General features: G+C 37.2%; 1 protein-coding gene across 1 annotated transcript in view; it reads left to right on the top strand.

The window, feature by feature from the left end:
- The window catches only part of ACAP2 (ArfGAP with coiled-coil, ankyrin repeat and PH domains 2), a 155,035-nt gene that overhangs the window by 40,454 nt on the left and 97,336 nt on the right, over positions 1–17,245 (top strand). The window contains exon 2 of the mRNA XM_065875727.1: positions 17,138–17,195. Within this exon, the coding sequence (XP_065731799.1) occupies positions 17,138–17,195 (58 nt within the window). The remainder of the gene's footprint in view (positions 1–17,137; positions 17,196–17,245) is intronic.

Genomic DNA, 17,245 nt, shown 5'->3' with positions numbered 1-17,245 from the left:
ACCCTGTAGTTTACATTAGGGTTCGCTGGTAGTGTTGTACATCCTGTGGGTTTTGACACGTGAATAAAGACATGCACTCACCATTGTAGTGACATACAGAATAGTTTTACTGCCCTAAGTATCCTTTGTGCTCTGCTGATTCATCCCTCCATCCCCTTGACCCCTGTCAACCACTGATCTTTTTAATGTCTCCATAGTTTTGCCTTTTCCAGAATATCATATAGTTGAAATCATACCGTATGTAGCCTTTTCACATTGGCTTCTTTCACTTAGTAATATGCATTTAAGTTTCTTCCATGTCTTTTCATGGCTTGATAGCTCATTCTTTTTTTTTTAAGCACTGAATAATATTCCACTATCTGGAGGTACTACAGGTTATTTATCCATCACCTACTGAAGGACTTCTTGGTTGCTTCTGAGTTTTGCAATCGTGAATAAAGCTGCTATATAGATGTATGTGCAGGTTTTTGTGTGGGCAAAAGGTTTCCACTCATTTGGGTAAATACCAGGGAGCACAATTGCTGGATTGTATGGTATGTATTATAAGAGTATGTTTAGTTTTATTAGAAACCCCAAAACTGTCTTCGAAAGTGGCTGTGCCATTTGCATTCCCAGGAACAATGAATGAGAGTTCCTGTTGCTCCACCTTCTCACCAGCATTTGGTGTTGTCAGTATTCTGGAGTTTGGCCATTCTAATAGGTGTGTAGTGGTATCTTGTTGTTTTTAAAATTAATTAATTAATAGAGGTATAATTGATTTACAACATTATATGTTTCAAGTGTACAGCATAGTGATTCAGGATTTTTAAAGGTTATAGTCTATTTATAGTTACTATAAAATATTAGCTATGTTCCCTGTGCTGTACAGTATATCCTTATAGCTTATTTATTTTACACGTAGTAGTTTGTATCTCTTAATCCCCTACCCCCCCATTGTGTTTTTAATTTGTATTTCTCTGATCACTTATGATGTGGTGCATCTTTTCATATGTTTATATGCCACCTGTATGTCTTATTTAGTGAGGTGTCCAGATCTTGGGCCTATTTTTTTAATTGGGTTGTTTGTTTGCTTATTGTTGAGTTTTAAGAGTTCTTTGTATATTTTGAATAGCAGTCTTTTATCAGATATGTATTTTGCAAATATTTTCTCCCAGCCTATGATCTGTCATTTTATTCTCTTAAGCAATATTTACTTTTAAATAAACATCAGGCACTTTTGTTTGTGGACTATAATTTTTTAATTAATTGATTAGTGTCCTAAGATAAGAAATCTTGGTTGTGATGTAACCCACCAAATAAAATAAGGCAGAATCAATAAAATTTTAAATCAATAAATACTTCCAACTAAAACTAGTTACAAAAAGAACAAGGTTGAGTGCTTTAAGGTCTAAATTTATGTAGAACTCCCCTCTATGGAATATAATAAAAATCACATTTATTCAACTATTTTCTTCACTGCTTATATTGTTGAAACAATTTCTTTCCATTCCTTAGTATATTTCAGCCATGAATATTTTTTCTTAAATATTTAAAATTGAATCCCCTTCCATCACTCTATCCTCTTATCCCGCCTTTTTAAAAAGTGCTTATACTACCTGATACAATATGTGTACATATTTATTGATAGTCTTAACCCCACTTAGATTTCTTTATTGATTGTCATAACCTGTTCCATGAGAACAGAGATTTATTTTATTTTCTACTGTACCCTAAGTCCCTTGTATAGTGTCTGGCATCCAATAAATACTAAAGAAATATTTGTTGAATGAATGAAAAACTTACTTATATTTTAGTATGCAAAGCTTAAAAAAATTACTGCTGATTTCAGAGGTAGTTGTTATGGCCTTTATTTGTTATTATCCCCAAGATTGATTTTACAAAGACATCTCACACCTCAAAAGGGCTTAAATCTCCGCTTAGTACTACTACTCAGAATTTCAAATTTCATATTCTGAGCAACAAGTTATGCTACCTTAATCGAGTATGCTAATTCTTAAGCCAACTATAGATTTTTGAGTGGTTGGTCAGTGGGTCTGTGTAGTATGTGATGTAATCCTTTACCATCATCAAGACCCAGCTTTAAAACAAATTTTGCCATGCAATATGAGTTTAAATGCAACATAGTTATGTTAATTATCTGTAAATTTCTTGATGGTTTGACCTAGAAATTTGAAATTGGTTAGTCCTAGGAATATGCCAGTTACAGGCAAAAGACTACAGGTTAGAGATTATCAAGGAAAGAATTAAGTAAAATGCATATGTCTTTTAATGTGAAGAAATTCTTTTATTTTCCAATTTTTTATGGTGGTAAAATACATATAAAATGTACTGTCTTAACCATTTTTAAGTGTACATGTCAGTGGTATTAAGTACATTTATATTATTGTGCGATTATTATCACTATTCATCTCCAGAACTCTTTTCACCTCCCCAAAATGAGACTCTTTACCCATTATGTAATAACTCCCCATTTCCTCCTACCCTTAGTCCCTGGAAACCACCATTTTACTGTCTCCATGACTTTGACTAAGAATCTCATGTAAGTGGAATCATACGATATTTATCTTTTTGTGACTAGCTTATTTCACTTATCATAATGTCCCCAAGTTTCATCCATGTTGTAGCATAGGTCAGAATTTCCTTCCTTTTCAAAGCTGGATAATATTCTATTGTATGTACATACCACATTTGGCTTATCCATTCATTTGTTGATGGACACTGCAGTATTTTCTCCTAGTCTTTATCCAGATGATGGATGCTACCTTAACAATTGACATGAAGGGAATGACTTTCTCCTTCAGGGGAGCCCTTGTCCCTTTTAGGAGTGTGGTTCTATTCCTGTAGGTTTAAATAATATATCTTCATCAGAATATAACAAAGCCACATATCCATACAATAAATACAACTTTAGTGTTGTTTCCCTAAGAAACACACTTTGCTTTTCTTCAGCGTTCTTGGAAACACTGATAATAGGTTGTTTTTTTTTTAAACATCTTTATTGGAGTATAATTGCTTTACAATGGTGTGTTAGTTTCTGCTTTATAACAGAGTGAATCAGTCATACATATACATATGTTCCCATATCTCCTCCCTCTTGCGTCTCCCTCCCTCCCACCCTCCCTATCCCACCCCTCTAGGTGGTCACAAAGCACTGAGCTGATCTCCCTGTGCTATGTGGCTGCTTCCCCCTAGCTATCTATTTTAAGTTTGGTAGTATATATATGTCCATGCCACTCTCTCGCTTTGTCAAAGATTACCCTTCCCCCTCCCCATATCCTCAAGTCCATTCTCTAGTAGGTCTGTGTCTTTATTCCTGTCTTACCCCTAGGTTCTTCATGACATATTTTTTTTTCTTAAATTCCATATATATGTGTTAGCATATGGTATTTGTCTTTCTCTTTCTTACTTACTTCACTCTATATGACAGACTCTAGGTCTATCCACCTCATTACAAATAGCTCAATTTCGTTTCTTTTTATGGCTGAGTAATATTCCATTGTATATATGTGCCACATCTTCTTTATCCATTCATCCGATGATGGACACTTAGGTTGTTTCCATCTCCGGGCGATTATAAGTAGAGCTGCAGTGAACATTTTGGTACATGACTCTTTGAATTATGGTTTTCTCAGGATATATGCCCAGTAGTGGGATTGCTGGGTCATATGGTAGTTCCATTTGTAGTTTTTTAAGGAACCTCCATACTGTACTCCATATTGGCTGTACCAATTCACATTCCCACCAGCAGTACAAGAGTGTTCCCTTTTCTCCACACCCTCTCCAGCATTTATTGTTTCTAGATTTTTTGCTGATGGCCATTCTGACCAGTGTGAGATGATATCTCATTGTAGTTTTGATTTGCATTTCTCTAATGATTAATGATGTTGGGCATTCTTTCATGTGTTTGTTGGCAGTCTGTATATCTTCTTTGGAGAAATATCTATTTAGGTCTTCTGCCCATTTTTGGATTGGGTTCTTTGTTTTTCTGTTATTGAGCTGCATGAGCTGCTTATAAATTTTGGAGATTAATCCTTTGTCTGTTGCTTCATTTGCAAATATATTCTCCCATTCTGAGGGTTGTCTTTTGGTCTTGTTTATGGTTTCCTTTGCTGTGCAAAAGCTTTGAAGTTTCATTAGGTCCCATTTGTTTATTTTTGTTTTTATTTCCGTTTCTCTAGGAGGTGGGTCAAAAAGGATTTTGCTGTGATTTATGTCAAAGAGTGTTCTGCCTATGTTTTCCTCTAAGAGTTTGATAGTTTCTGGCCTTACATTTAGGTCTTTAATCCATTTTGAGTTTATTTTTGTGTATGGTGTTAGGGAGTGATCTAATCTCATACTTTTACATGTACCTGTCCAGTTTTCCCAGCACCACTTATTGAAGAGGCTGTCCTTTCTCCACTGTACATTCCTGCCTTCTTTATCAAAGACAAGGTGACCATATGTACGTGGGTGTATCTGTGGGCTTTCTATCCTGTTCCATTGATCTATCTTTCTGTTTTTGTGCCAGTACCATACTGTCTTGATTACTGTAGCTTTGTAGTATAGTCTGAAGTCAGGGAGCCTGATTCCTCCAGCTCCATCTTTCATTCTCAAGATTGCTTTGGCTATTCGGGGTCTTTTATGTTTCCATACAAATTGTGAAATTTTTTGTTATAGTTGTGTAAAAAATGGCAGTGGTAGTTTGATAGGGATTGCATTGAATCTGTAGATTGCTTTGGGTAGTAGCGTCATTTTCACAATGTTGATCCTTCCAACCAAAAACATGAGATATCTCTCCATCTATTTGTATCATCTTTAATTTCTTTCATCGGTGTCTTATAATTTTCTGCTTACAGGTCTTTTGTCTCCTTAGGTAGGTTTATTCCTAGATATTTTATTCTTTTTGTTGCAGTGGTAAATGGGAGTGTTTTCTTGATTTCACTTTTAGATTTTTCATCATTAGTGTAAAGGAACGCCAGAGATTTCTGTGCATTAATTTTGTATCCTGCTACTTTACCAAATTCATTGATTAGCTCTAGTAGTTTTCTGGTAGCATCTTTAGGATTCTCTACGTATAGTATCATGTCATCTGCAAACAGTGACAGCTTTACTTCTTCTTTTCCGATTTGGATTCCTTTTATTTCTTTTTCTTCTCTGATTGCCGTGGCTAGAACTTCCAAAACTATGTTGAATAAGAGTGGTGAGAGTGGGCAACCTTGTCTTGTTCCTGTTCTTAGTGGAAATGGTTTCAGTTTTTCACCATTGAGGACGATGTTGGCTGTGGGTTTGTCATATATGGCCTTTATTATGTTGAGGAAAGTTCCCTCTATGCCTACTTTCTGGAGGGTTTTTATCATATATGGGTGTGGAATTTTGTCAGAAGCTTTCTCCACATCTATTGAGCTGATCATATGGTTTTTCTCCTTCATTTTGTTAATATGGTGTATCACGTTGATTGATTTGCGTATATTGAAGAATCCTTGCATTCCTGGAATAAACCCCACTTGATCATGGTGTATGATCCTTTTAATGTGCTGTTGGATTCTGTTTGCTAGTATTTTGTTGAGGATTTTTGCATCTATGTTCATCAGTGATATTGGCCTGTAGGTTTCTTTCTTTGTGACATCCTTGTCTGGTTTTGGTATCAAGGTGATGGTGGCCTCGTAGAATGAGTTTGGGAGTGTTCCTCCCTCTGCCTTATTTTGGAAGAGTTTGAGAAAGGTAGTTGTTAGCTCTTCCCTAATGTTTGATAGAATTCGCCTGTGAAGCCATCTGGTCCTGGGCTTTTGTTTGTTGGAAGATTTTTATCACAGTTTCAATTTCAGTGCTTGCATTGGTCTGCTCATATTTTCTATTTCTTCCTGATTCAGTGTTGGCAGGTTGTGAATTTCTAAGAATTTGTCCATTTCTTCCAGGTTTTCCATTTTATTGGCATAGAGTTGCTTGTAGTAATGTCTCATGATCTTTTGTATTTCTGCAGTGTCAGTTGTTACTTCTTTTTCATTTCTAACTCTATTGATTTGAGTCTTCTCCCTTTTTTTCTTGATGAGTTTGGCTAATGGTTTATCCATTTTGTTTATCTTCTCAAAGAACCAGCTTTTAGTTTTATTGATCTTTGCTATCGTTTCCTTCATTTCTTTTTCATTTTTTTCTGATCTGATCCTTATGGTTTCTTTCCTTCTGCTAAATTTGGGGTTTTTTTGTTCTTCTTTCTCTAATTGCTTTAGGTGCAAGGTTAGGTTGTTTGTTTGAAATGTTTCCTGTTTCTTAAGGTGGATTGTATTGCTGTAAATTTCCCTCTTAGAACTGCTTTTTCTGCATCTTGTAGGTTTCGGGTCGTTGCGTCTCCATTGTCATTTGTTTCTAAGTATTTTTTTATTTTCTCTGATTTCAGTCAGTGATCACTTCGTTATTAAGTAATGTATTATTCAGCCTCCAGGTGTTGGTATTTTTTACAGATCTTTTCCTGTAATTGATATATAGTCTCATGGCGTTGTGGTCGGAAAAGATACTTGATACAATTTCAATTTTCTTAAATTTACCAAGGCTTGATTTGTGACCCAAGATATGATCTATCCTGGAGAATGTTCCATGAGCACTTGAGAAAAATGTGTATTCTGTTGTTTTTGGATGGAATGTCCTGTAAATATCAATGAAGTCCATCTTGTTTAATGTATCATTTAGAGCTTGTGTTTCCTTATTTATTTTCATTTTGGATGATCTGTCCATTGGTGAAAGTGGGGTGTTAAAGTCCCCTACTATGAATGTGTTACCGTCAATTTCCCCTTTTATGGCTGTTAGTATGTGCCTTATGTATTGAGGTGCTCCTATGTTGGGTGCATAAATATTTACAATTGTTATATCTTCTTCTTGAATCGATCCCTTGATCATTATGTAGTGTCCTTCTTTGTCTCTTCTATTAGTCTTTATTTTAAAGTCTATTTTGTCTGATATAAGTATTGCTACTCTAGCTTTCTTTTGGTTTCCATTTGCATGGAATATCTTTTTCCATCCCCTTACTTTCAGTCTGTATGTGTCTCTGGGTCTGAAATGGGTCTCTTGTAGACAGCATATATATGGGTCTTGTTTTTGTATCCATTCAGCCAATCTGTGTCTTGGTGGGAGCATTTAGTCCATTTACATTTAAGGTAATTATCGATATGTGTGTTCCTATTCCCATTTTCTGAATTGTTTTGGGTTTGTTATTGTAGGTCTTTTCCTTCTTTTGTGTTTCTTGCCTAGGGAAGTTCCTTTAGCATTTGTTGTAAAGCTGGTTTGTTCGTGTTGAACTCTCTCAGCTTTTGCTTGTCTGTAAAGGTTTTAATTTCTCCATCAAATCTGAATGAGATCCTTGCTGGGTAGAGTAATCTTGGTTGCAGGTTTTTCTCCTTCATCACTTTAAATATGTCCTGCCAGTCCCTTCTGGCTTGCACAGTTTCTGCTGAAAGATCAGCTGTTAACCTTATGGGGATTCCCTTGTGTGTTATTTGTTGTTTTTCCCTTGCTGCTTTTAATATGTTTTCTTTGTATTTAATTTTTGACAGTTTGATAAATATGTGTCTTGGCGTATTTCTCCTTGGATTTATCCTGTATGGGACTCTCTGTGCTTCCTGGACTTGATTAACTATTTCCTTTCCCATATTAGGGAAGTTTTCAACTATAATCTCTTCAAATATTTTCTCAGTCCCTTTCTTTTACTCTTCTTCTTCTGGAACCCCTATAATTTTAATGTTGGTGCGTTTAATGTTGTCCCAGAGGTCTCTGAGACTGTCCTCAGTTCTTTTCATTCTTTTTTCTTTATTCTGCTCTGCAGTATTTATTTCCACTATTTTATCTTCCAGGTCACTTATCCGTTCTTCTGCCTCAGTTATTCTGCTATTGATCCCATCTAGAGTATTTTTAATTTCATTTATTGTGTTGTTCTTCATTGCTTGTTTCATCTTTAGTTCTTCTAGGTCTTTGTTAAATGTTTCTTGCATTTTGTCTCTTCTATTTCCAAGATTTTGGATCATCTTTACTATCATTATTCTGAATTCTTTTTCAGGTAGACTGCCTATTTCCTCTTCATTTGTTAGGTCTGGTGGGTTTTTATCTTTCTCCTTCATCTGCTGTGTGTTTTTCTGTCTTCTCATTTTGCTTATCTTACTGTGTTTAGGGTCTCCTTTTTGCAGGCTGCAGGTTCATAGTTCCCGTTGTTTTTGGTGTCTGCCCCCAGTGGCTAAGGTTGGTTCAGTGGGTTGTGTAGGCTTCCTGGTGGAGGGGACTAGTGCCTGTGTTCTGGTGGATGAGGCTGGATCTTGTCTTTCTGGTGGGCAGGTCCACGTCTGGTGGTTTGTTTTGGGGTGTCTGTGGACTTATTATGATTTTAGGCAGCCTCTCTGCTAATGGGTGAGGTTGTATTCCTGTCTTGCTAGTTGTTTTACGTAGGGTGTCCAGCACTTTGGCTGCAGCACCAATAGCCTTTCATCCACACGGCTCAGAATAAAAGGGAGAAAATGTAGAAGGAAGGAAGGAAAGAAAGAAAGGAAGAAATAAAGAAAGAGGGAGGGAAGGAAGGAAGGAAGGAAGCAGGGAAAGAATGAAGGAAAGAAAGAAAGAAAAAAGAAAAAGAGAAAGGAAAGAAAGAAAGAAAAAGAAAAAGAGAGAAAGAAGGGAAGGAGCGAGGGAGGAAGGAAGGAGGGAAGGAAGGAAAGAAAGAAAGAAGGAAAGAAGAAGATAAAGTAAAATAAAGTAAGAAAATTTAAAATAAAGTTATTAAAATAAAAAATAATTATTAAGGAAAAAAATTTTTTTAAAGAAAGAAAAAAAAAACGGACGGATAGAACCCTAGGACAAATGGTGGAAGCAAAGCTATACAGACAGAATCTCACACAGAAGCATACACATACACACTCACAAAAAGAGGAAAAGGGGGAAAAATCATAGATCTTGCTCTCGAAGCCCACCTCCTCAATTTGGGATGACTTGTTGTCTATTCATGTATTCCACAGATGCAGGGTACATCAGGTTGATTGTGGAGCTTTAATGCGCTGCTTCTGAGGCTGCTGGGAGAGATTTCCCTTTCTCTTCTTTGTTCCGCGCAGCTCTCGGGGCTCAGCTTTGGGTTTGGCCCCGCCTCTGCGTGTAGGTCGCCGGAGGGCGTCTGTTCTTCGCTCAGACAGGACGGGGTTAAAGGAGCATTTGCTTCTGGGGCTCTGGCTTACTCAGGTGGGGGCGGTGGGGGCGGGGGGGGCGGGAGGGAGGGGTATGGATGCGGGGCGGGCCTGCGGTGGCAGAGGCCGGCGTGACGTTGCACCAGCCTGAGGCACGCCGTGTGTTCTCCAGGGGAAGTTGTCCCTGGATCCTGGGACCCTGGCAGTGGCGGGCTGCACAGGCTCCCCGGAAGGGGGGTTTGGTTAGTGACCTGTGCTCACACACAGGTGTCTTGTTGGCGGCAGCAGCAGCCTTAGCGTCTCATGCCCGTCTCTGGGGTTCGCGCTCTTAGCCGCGGCTTGCGCCCGTCTCTGGAGCTCCTTTAAGCAGCGCTCTTAATCCCCTCTCCTCGCACACCAGGAAACAAAGAGGGAAGAAAAAGTCTCTTGCCTCTTCGGCAGGTCCAGACTTTTCCCCGGACTCCCTCCCGGCTAGCCATGGTGCACTAACCCTCTGCAGGCTGTCTTCACGCCGCCAACCCCAGTCCTCTCCCTGCGCTCCGACCGACCGAAGCCCGAGCCTCAGCTCCCAGCTCCGCCTGCCCCGGCAGGTGAGCAGACAAGCCTCTCGGGCTGGTGACTGCCGGTCGGCACCGATCCTCTGTGCGGGAATGTCTCCGCTTTGCCCACCGCACCCCTGTTGCTGTGTTCTTCTCCGCGGCTCCGAAGCTTTCCCCCTCCGCCACCCGCAGTCTCCGCCCGCGAAGGGGCTTCCTAGTGTGTGGAAACCTTTCCTCCTTCACAGCTCCCTCCCACTGGTGCAGGTCCCGTCCCTTTCCTTTTGTCTCTGTTTATTCTTTTTCTTTTGCCCTACCCAGGTACGTGGGGGACTTTCTTGCCTTTTGGGAGGTCTGAGGCCTTCTGCCAGCATTCAGTAGGTGTTCTGTAGGAGTTGTTCTATGTGTAGATGTATTTCTGATGTATCTGTGGAGAGGAAGGTGATCTCCGTGTCTTACTCTTCCGTCATCTTTCCCTCGTCCTCCATTATCTTTTAAGAAGCATATAGAGGAGGCATTTGAAAGGGATGAGTGAAACAATATAAACTTTAGTGAGGGTTTTCATGGCTTATATGTTTTTTTCTTTTATTCTCTAACTCTGTTGAAAGTGTGAGTGAGGGCCTGGAGGAAACCTTGCTTAGGAGAAGATAATCAAATCCAGGTTCTTGCTTTCCTTTGAATGCTTATTCCAGAGTAATAGAATGTTATTATCTGGAAGTGATATTAAAGATGATTCAGTCCACTCGTCACTTTTTATGGATGAGAGAATTGAGGTCTGGAGAGATTCAGAGGTCTTTCCAGGGACCCATATTAGTTGGTAGAGGGTTAGACTAAAATTTTGGTTTCCATTTCTAGTCTGTTTTTCCACAATTCTTTTTTCCATTACAGGACTGAATTTCTCATGGATCTTGCCAGTTTTGCCTAGTTGACCAATCTGAGCGAATAGGAGCAGTTAACATTTCTAGCATACTATGTTGCATATAAATGTTTCTAGCAACATTTCTAGCATATACTTTTAAAAGGAGAATGTCCTTTTAATTTCACTGAGACTTTCCAGAAATAAAGGCAGAGACTTTTTTAAAAAGTGGCTTATTATTATTATGTAATTTTATTGAAGTATAGTTGATTTACAGTGTTGTGTTTAATTTCTGCTGTACAGCAAAGTGACTCAGTTATATGTATTCTTTTTCCTATTCTTTTCCATTATGGGTTATCACAGGATAGTGAATGTAATTCCCTGTGCTATACAGGAGGACCTTGTTGTTTATTAAAAGGTGGCTTACTATTATTGTCTAATAAATATGTATTCAGGGCCTTAACTCCCCCTGGTACTGATTGCAGTGTTGGTTCTCCTCTGTTTGTAGGCTCTTAGAGGAGTCAGATAGAACCAACCTTGATAACCATAGAAAACCTAGAGGATTTTCAAGTAAATTTTATTATATTCTCCTATGGCTAGATTGAAGTTATGAAGAAGTTAGGAGAAGACTGCAGTGTGTATTTGACATGTAATTTTTGTAAGAGAGTAAAAAGTATTGAAGTATTTTAAGGCAGTTTGGACTTGCTGTTTTATCTGCTGATCAAAGGCCTGTTGTAAATTTTTTGTTCCTTTTTAAACCATTTCAAATTCTTGTTGGAAGTATGTGATAACTTAATCTTATCACTGCTTTCTTCCCTTTTGGCCCCATGAAATGAAAATGAAAAGAAATTGTGTATTTTCTTTAACACTATAGATGATTATAGCTAACATTTATTGATTACTTACTGAGTGTCAGGTACTGTGCTAAGGTTTTTATATGTATTTAAAAATTCTCATACGTCTCTATGGGACATACAGTTATTATTACCTGTATTTTATAGATGATATTGAAACACGAAGAACTTGTTCAACATTACATAGGTAGTAAGAAGTAAAATATGGATTCAAACCTAGACAGTTTTTTTAAAACTCCATTCCATTCCCTCTCAACATTAAAAGGTATTACAGAGACCCAATTATAAAGGGCTCAGAGCTTATTGAACAAAATAAGGGGAGGCCATTCACATTACAAGATGATCTAATGAAGGACTTCTTTTAAAAAGTAAGTTTCCAGGGTGTGTCATGTGTTCTCCCGTCAAAAACCCAGAGAGAGCCATCTCATTATATGGGGAGTTTGGTCATCTAGTTTTGCCATCTGTTGAGTTATAGGGCTACCCTTGGATCAGTGAGCTATCCCTGATCCTGCCATTGTCCTATCTTTGCAAAGAATAGCCCAGCATTGCCCATGGTGGATAAAGCTGTTGAGCTGAAAGAGTTGGTTGGGGATGGTAGGTCATGATAGATATATAGGCAACTCCTCTGAGTATCTAAATGGTTATTCAATTTATGTGCAGCCTTTAGGAGTATATCTATTATATAAAACAAGAACCATAGATGTTAGTTTCAAAATCTGTACATTATAGTTTGAGTAGTTATTTGATCTCTTTCATAATTCTTTGGGAGGTAGTTATGACAGAGCCTCAAATCCATCTTTAATGCTTTGAGGATATTTATGTGCTTAATAAGTGATCTTGAGTATCCTGTAGTTGTGTTTTAGATTGCATCATCATGTGACCTAGTCTTAGATTATCAATTCCATTTTAAGCATATTGTCAAAGCTGAAGTGGAAACAGTTTTTTCTTTTAAAGGATCTCAAATGGATGGGTAGAATAATTCTTTATCATACCTCCTGTTTCTTTCAAATAATTTTCTTTTATAAAGAAAATGTAATGCTCGCGTTATGCATACTATTTAGTTACTCTTATGGATAAACTTGTAAAAGCAGTGGTTTAAAAAGTTTATTGTAAACCAATTATACTTCAATAAAAAAATAAAACAAAAAAAAGTTTATTTCTACACCAGGGGTGTGCAGTTATCTGGGTGGGGAGAGTTCTATGTTTGTGCTTTTCTTAGAGCTTTATTTAATTCACAGCCCAAAGTGATCACCATGTGATTAGAAATGTCTCAGTGTTAGTACTTGCTGCTAGATATTTTCCTATTCTAGTTTTATGTTTTTATTTTTAGTTAACTCTTTTGTGAGTTGATCTGTGATGCATGAATAGATAAAAGAATGAAGTTGTTATTATTAAAAATAAAGTGACCCTAACAAAAAGGTCCTACTGTCTAGCACAGGGAACTATATTCAATATCCTGTGATAAACCATAATGGAAAAGAATAGGAAAAAGAATATATATGTAACTGAATCACTTTGCTGTACAGCAGAAATTAACACAGCATTGTAAGTCAACTATACTTTAATAAAATTTAAAAAAATAAAGTGACTCTTGCCCTGAAATCTGGGCTTATTCAGTTTCTTAGGGTACAGCCAAGCAGACCTAAGTCCTAAAAATTATTTTCTTGTATGTAGCTCATGTATGAAAACACGTTTTCATCCATGCTCTTGTATTTGATATTCATAGTAAGGAGTCAGTAAACTTTTTCCATAAAGGACCAGATAGTAGTAAATATTTTAAGCTTTGTAGGCCATATAGTCTCTCTTCCGACTACTCAACTCTGCCACTAGGGCGTGCGAGCTGACATAGGCAATGTGTAAATGGATGAGCTTGACCGTGTTTCCATAAAACTTTATTTATGGACACTGGAATTTGAATTTAATATGGTTTTCATGGGTCATTAAATATTATTTTTCTCTTTTTTTTTCAGCCAGTTAAAAATGCAAGAACCATTTTTAGCTCATGGGCTATGTGAAAGCAGGTTACGGGCCAGATTGCCTGACAGGTTGTCATTTGCTGACCCCTGCTTATAATAATCCTGTGAGACTTAGCTGACTGCTTTCTGGTTTTTTTGCCCTTTATTTTACCATCTTTTAACATTATTTTATATTATTCTTATTTTACTACTTAATCATGTTTTCTTTCATTGTTAATGTGTGTGTAACTTTTAAAATTTAATAATTTTAATTAACATTTTAAGCTATGGAGTGTAGGGTCTATAATATTGTCATCTTTAATGCCTTGCACATTTATAAAAATTATATGCTCAATAAATATATATTTTTTAATACATATATTTATTTATTTTTGGCTGCGTTCGGTTTTTGTTGCCGCGCGTGGTCTTTTCTCTAGTTGCGGTGAGCGAGGGCAACTCTTCATTGTGGTGCGCAGGCTTCTCACTGGTGGAGCACGGGCTCTAGGCGTGCAGGCCTAGTTGTGGCTCGCGGGCTCTAGAGCGCAGGCTCGGTAGTTGTGGCACACGGACTTAGTTGCTCCGTGGCATGTGGGATCTTCCTGGACCAGGGCTCGAACCTGTGTCCTGTGCGTTGGCAGGCGGATTCTTAACCACTGTGCCACCAGGGAAGCCCATATGCTCAATAAATATTTGAGAGAGTTGGAAAGGAATAATATCTGTCTTTCACTATTTGAAGGATTGTTGTGTAGATTGTTTTACTTATTGATTTATGTATTAAAAATGTGTTCCAGAATGGTTGTCTTGCATAATGAGTAGACACAATAGGGAGGCAAAACTCACCTCAGAATGCAGGGATGAGAAAGGAGAGAAAGAAGCTCCTATTGATTGTGTTCTTTGTGTTGTAGTACATATATACTGTAGTCAGTGACACGTAGTCCCTCATTTAACCTTTACAACTCTTTTAAATAGGTATTTGTTTACTCAGTTCACAGATGAAGAAACTTAGATAAAATACTTTAGCCTTAGATAAGTGAGTGGTGAGACAGAATTTGAACTGAGACCATGTTCTGTCCATATACTTTTCTTTTTATACCAAGGAATGTTCAACAGTTAACCAGGCTGCTTTAGACACTAGGTACTTACTTATTGCTACAAGTTTTCACACACATCTTAGATGACCAAGGACAGAGATTTTTTTTTAGAGAAGGTGAAATGTTGAATTGAAGAACCTCTGTGATAAACTTTCAGATTCTCAATATGTGATTACAGTGAGCTTTATTTTGAAATGGTAGGCAAAACACATTTTACCTGTTAATTTTATACACAAACTCTTACCTCTCTCTTTTAAAAAACTATTTATTTATTTGGCTGTGTCAGGTCTTTGTTGCGGTGTGCAGGCAGGCTCTAGAGTGTGCGGGCTCAGTAGTTGAGGCACGTGGGCTCTAGAGTGCATGGGCTTAGGTGCCCCACAACGTGTGGGATCTTAGCTCCTCTACCAGGGATTGAACCTGCGTCCCCTGTATTGGAAGGTGGATTCTTAACCACTAAACCACCAGGGAAGTCCCTCTTACCTCTCTTTAAAGAAAGGTGTTTAAAAGTGTTTTACAAATAAATTCGTAGTATTGCACAGTGAAATAAGATTGAGGAATGTACATGAAGTTTCTATTAAACTATATGTTTAGTAGACACCAATGATTAAATCAAATCTTAAGCTGATCGTTTCAACTCATTTTCTTGAAGTTGAAGATTGAGTCAAGCTAAATTAAATGCAGGTTAAAAGTATAAATGGAGAGGTTTTAAATGGTTATAAATGGAGAGGGAATTCCCTGGTGGTCCGGTGGTTAGGACTCCATGCTTCCACTGCTGGGGTCCTGGGTTCGATCCCTGGTCAGGGAACTAAGATCCCGCAAGACGTGCGGCGTGGCCAACAACAAAAGAAGTATAAATGAAGAAAGTTTCTGAAATTGTGGAGTTTCTTTCTTGACGCGGCAAACATTTTGAGTCTCTGTACTGCTACCAGGAGCTCGTAATAGTGAGAGAAGTGGACAGGGATAGAGCTTCTAAGAGGACCCACTTCCTAGGAAGGTGATGTCTGAACTTATTTCTTTTCCCCCTTTATTAGCTTTAAAAATTATTTAAAAACACATAGTCATTGAAAATATTAAAACAATCTAGAAGTATAAATCGTAAGAAGTGTAAATCCTTATTTTCACTTTCTGCCCTCTGATCCTCATTCTTCAAAGTTATAGTTAGCAAATTGGTAAATATGCTTCCAGATTTTTTCTTATGCATATACGAATAGGCTCCCCACTCCACCCCCCCAAAAAAACTGGGCTCACACTATATGTAATTTTGTAACTTGCTTTTCCTCCCTTGTGATGGTCTGTAATGTATATGTTTCCATCTCAGTAGAGACAGATTAATCTCATTTAAAAACCTGCTGCTTCACATAATAGGATGGAGTACCATCATTTATTTACATTATTTCTCATTGCTGGACATGTAGGTTTTAAACCTATTTACAAAAAATAGATATCCTTGTACTAATATATTTGTTTTCTTTTGTGAATTGTTTTAAATGATGAGTAACATAGAGTCAGGTGAAGAGAATGAGGATTAATGTGAAGGGGAAATGTTTTCTAGGCTAAGGGAACAATGTGTACTTTGAAAACACTGCTGAAGAAAATGACAAACTTTTAGTTAGGGGAGAAGCATTTCTCTTTCTATGCTGTGGAAGTATAGCACCTCTTGTTTTCTTAACTGTGCTAGAGTATCTCATTTTGTGGAATCGGCATTTCTTTACTGAATAATTTATGGTTACATAATTTTCTCATTTTGGAGATTAAAAATTTTTTTCAATAAATGTTACCAGGTAGAGAAGTAGAACCACAAGCTGATAAAAATGGTATTCAAGAGGTCACACAGAGGTTCTGTGGGTAGTTTTGGGAATAGAGCTCATATCTTAGCTATTTTTCTCTTCTTAACAGTGTCTAACTGAGAATTCTTTCCCAGAGTTCAAACTAGCTTTTTGGGTGGCTAGTCCCCCACTGTTATCCAATTGAAACAAATTTCGGTTGATTCAAAAAACAGGTATTGCAAAGTTGCTAGTTTATCAAGTAGTTATCTTAAAATGGATAGATAGATGGCTTAAAGTAGATGAATAACATTTTTTACTCCTAAGTATAAAATATCGTTATCCTTAAAAAGTTTTAGTTGCTGCTGTTTTGTTCCAAATTTCCAATTTTGGAATGTTGCCCTATAGGGCATATCAAGTACTACTTAGTGTTAGAATTTTATCATTCCCCTGACAAGGAAGAGAATCTGCTGATTTCTTTAAAAATACATAGGAAACAAAACGCGGTCTTAAACAAGGGTCATAACATCTTTCTGAACTGTTTCTAAAAGTAAAAGCCTTTATTTTTGGTTACCAAGGATGCTTTGCTGTTTGGTTACATGTGCTTTGTTGAATAGAAATATAAGTCTTTGTAAGGCTCAACTTTCAAAATTTCTTACTTGTTTTTAAAAACATATGCTTAATAGTTCTAATTAGTGTTATTAATTTGAATAACATGAATGCGTTCAGTAAATTAGCCTAATGTGTTCTCTCATTACCTTAAACAATAATTGTATTATGTGTTGTAATACATGGTTATGAAGTATTCATACTTTGTTCTAAGGGAGTTATTACTTTATGTGAAGTGTAATCTTTTAGCATTCATATCTATTTTTTTACTTGGAGTTATTTTTCAAGAGTAAAGTATATGTTTAAACACAAAGTAACTTACTTTATGTTTAATTTTTCTAGGGCTGCTTTGGAAGAAGTAGAAGGAGATGTGGCAGAATTGGAACTGAAACTTGATAAGGTAAATTTTACTTTAACTTTTTAAAACATTAATTCTTGTTTTGCATAATG

Source organism: Phocoena phocoena, chromosome 4 (genome assembly GCF_963924675.1).
Source record: "Phocoena phocoena chromosome 4, mPhoPho1.1, whole genome shotgun sequence".
Classification (NCBI taxonomy): Eukaryota; Metazoa; Chordata; class Mammalia; order Artiodactyla; family Phocoenidae; genus Phocoena; species Phocoena phocoena.
This window is presented reverse-complemented; position numbering and strand designations above follow the sequence as displayed.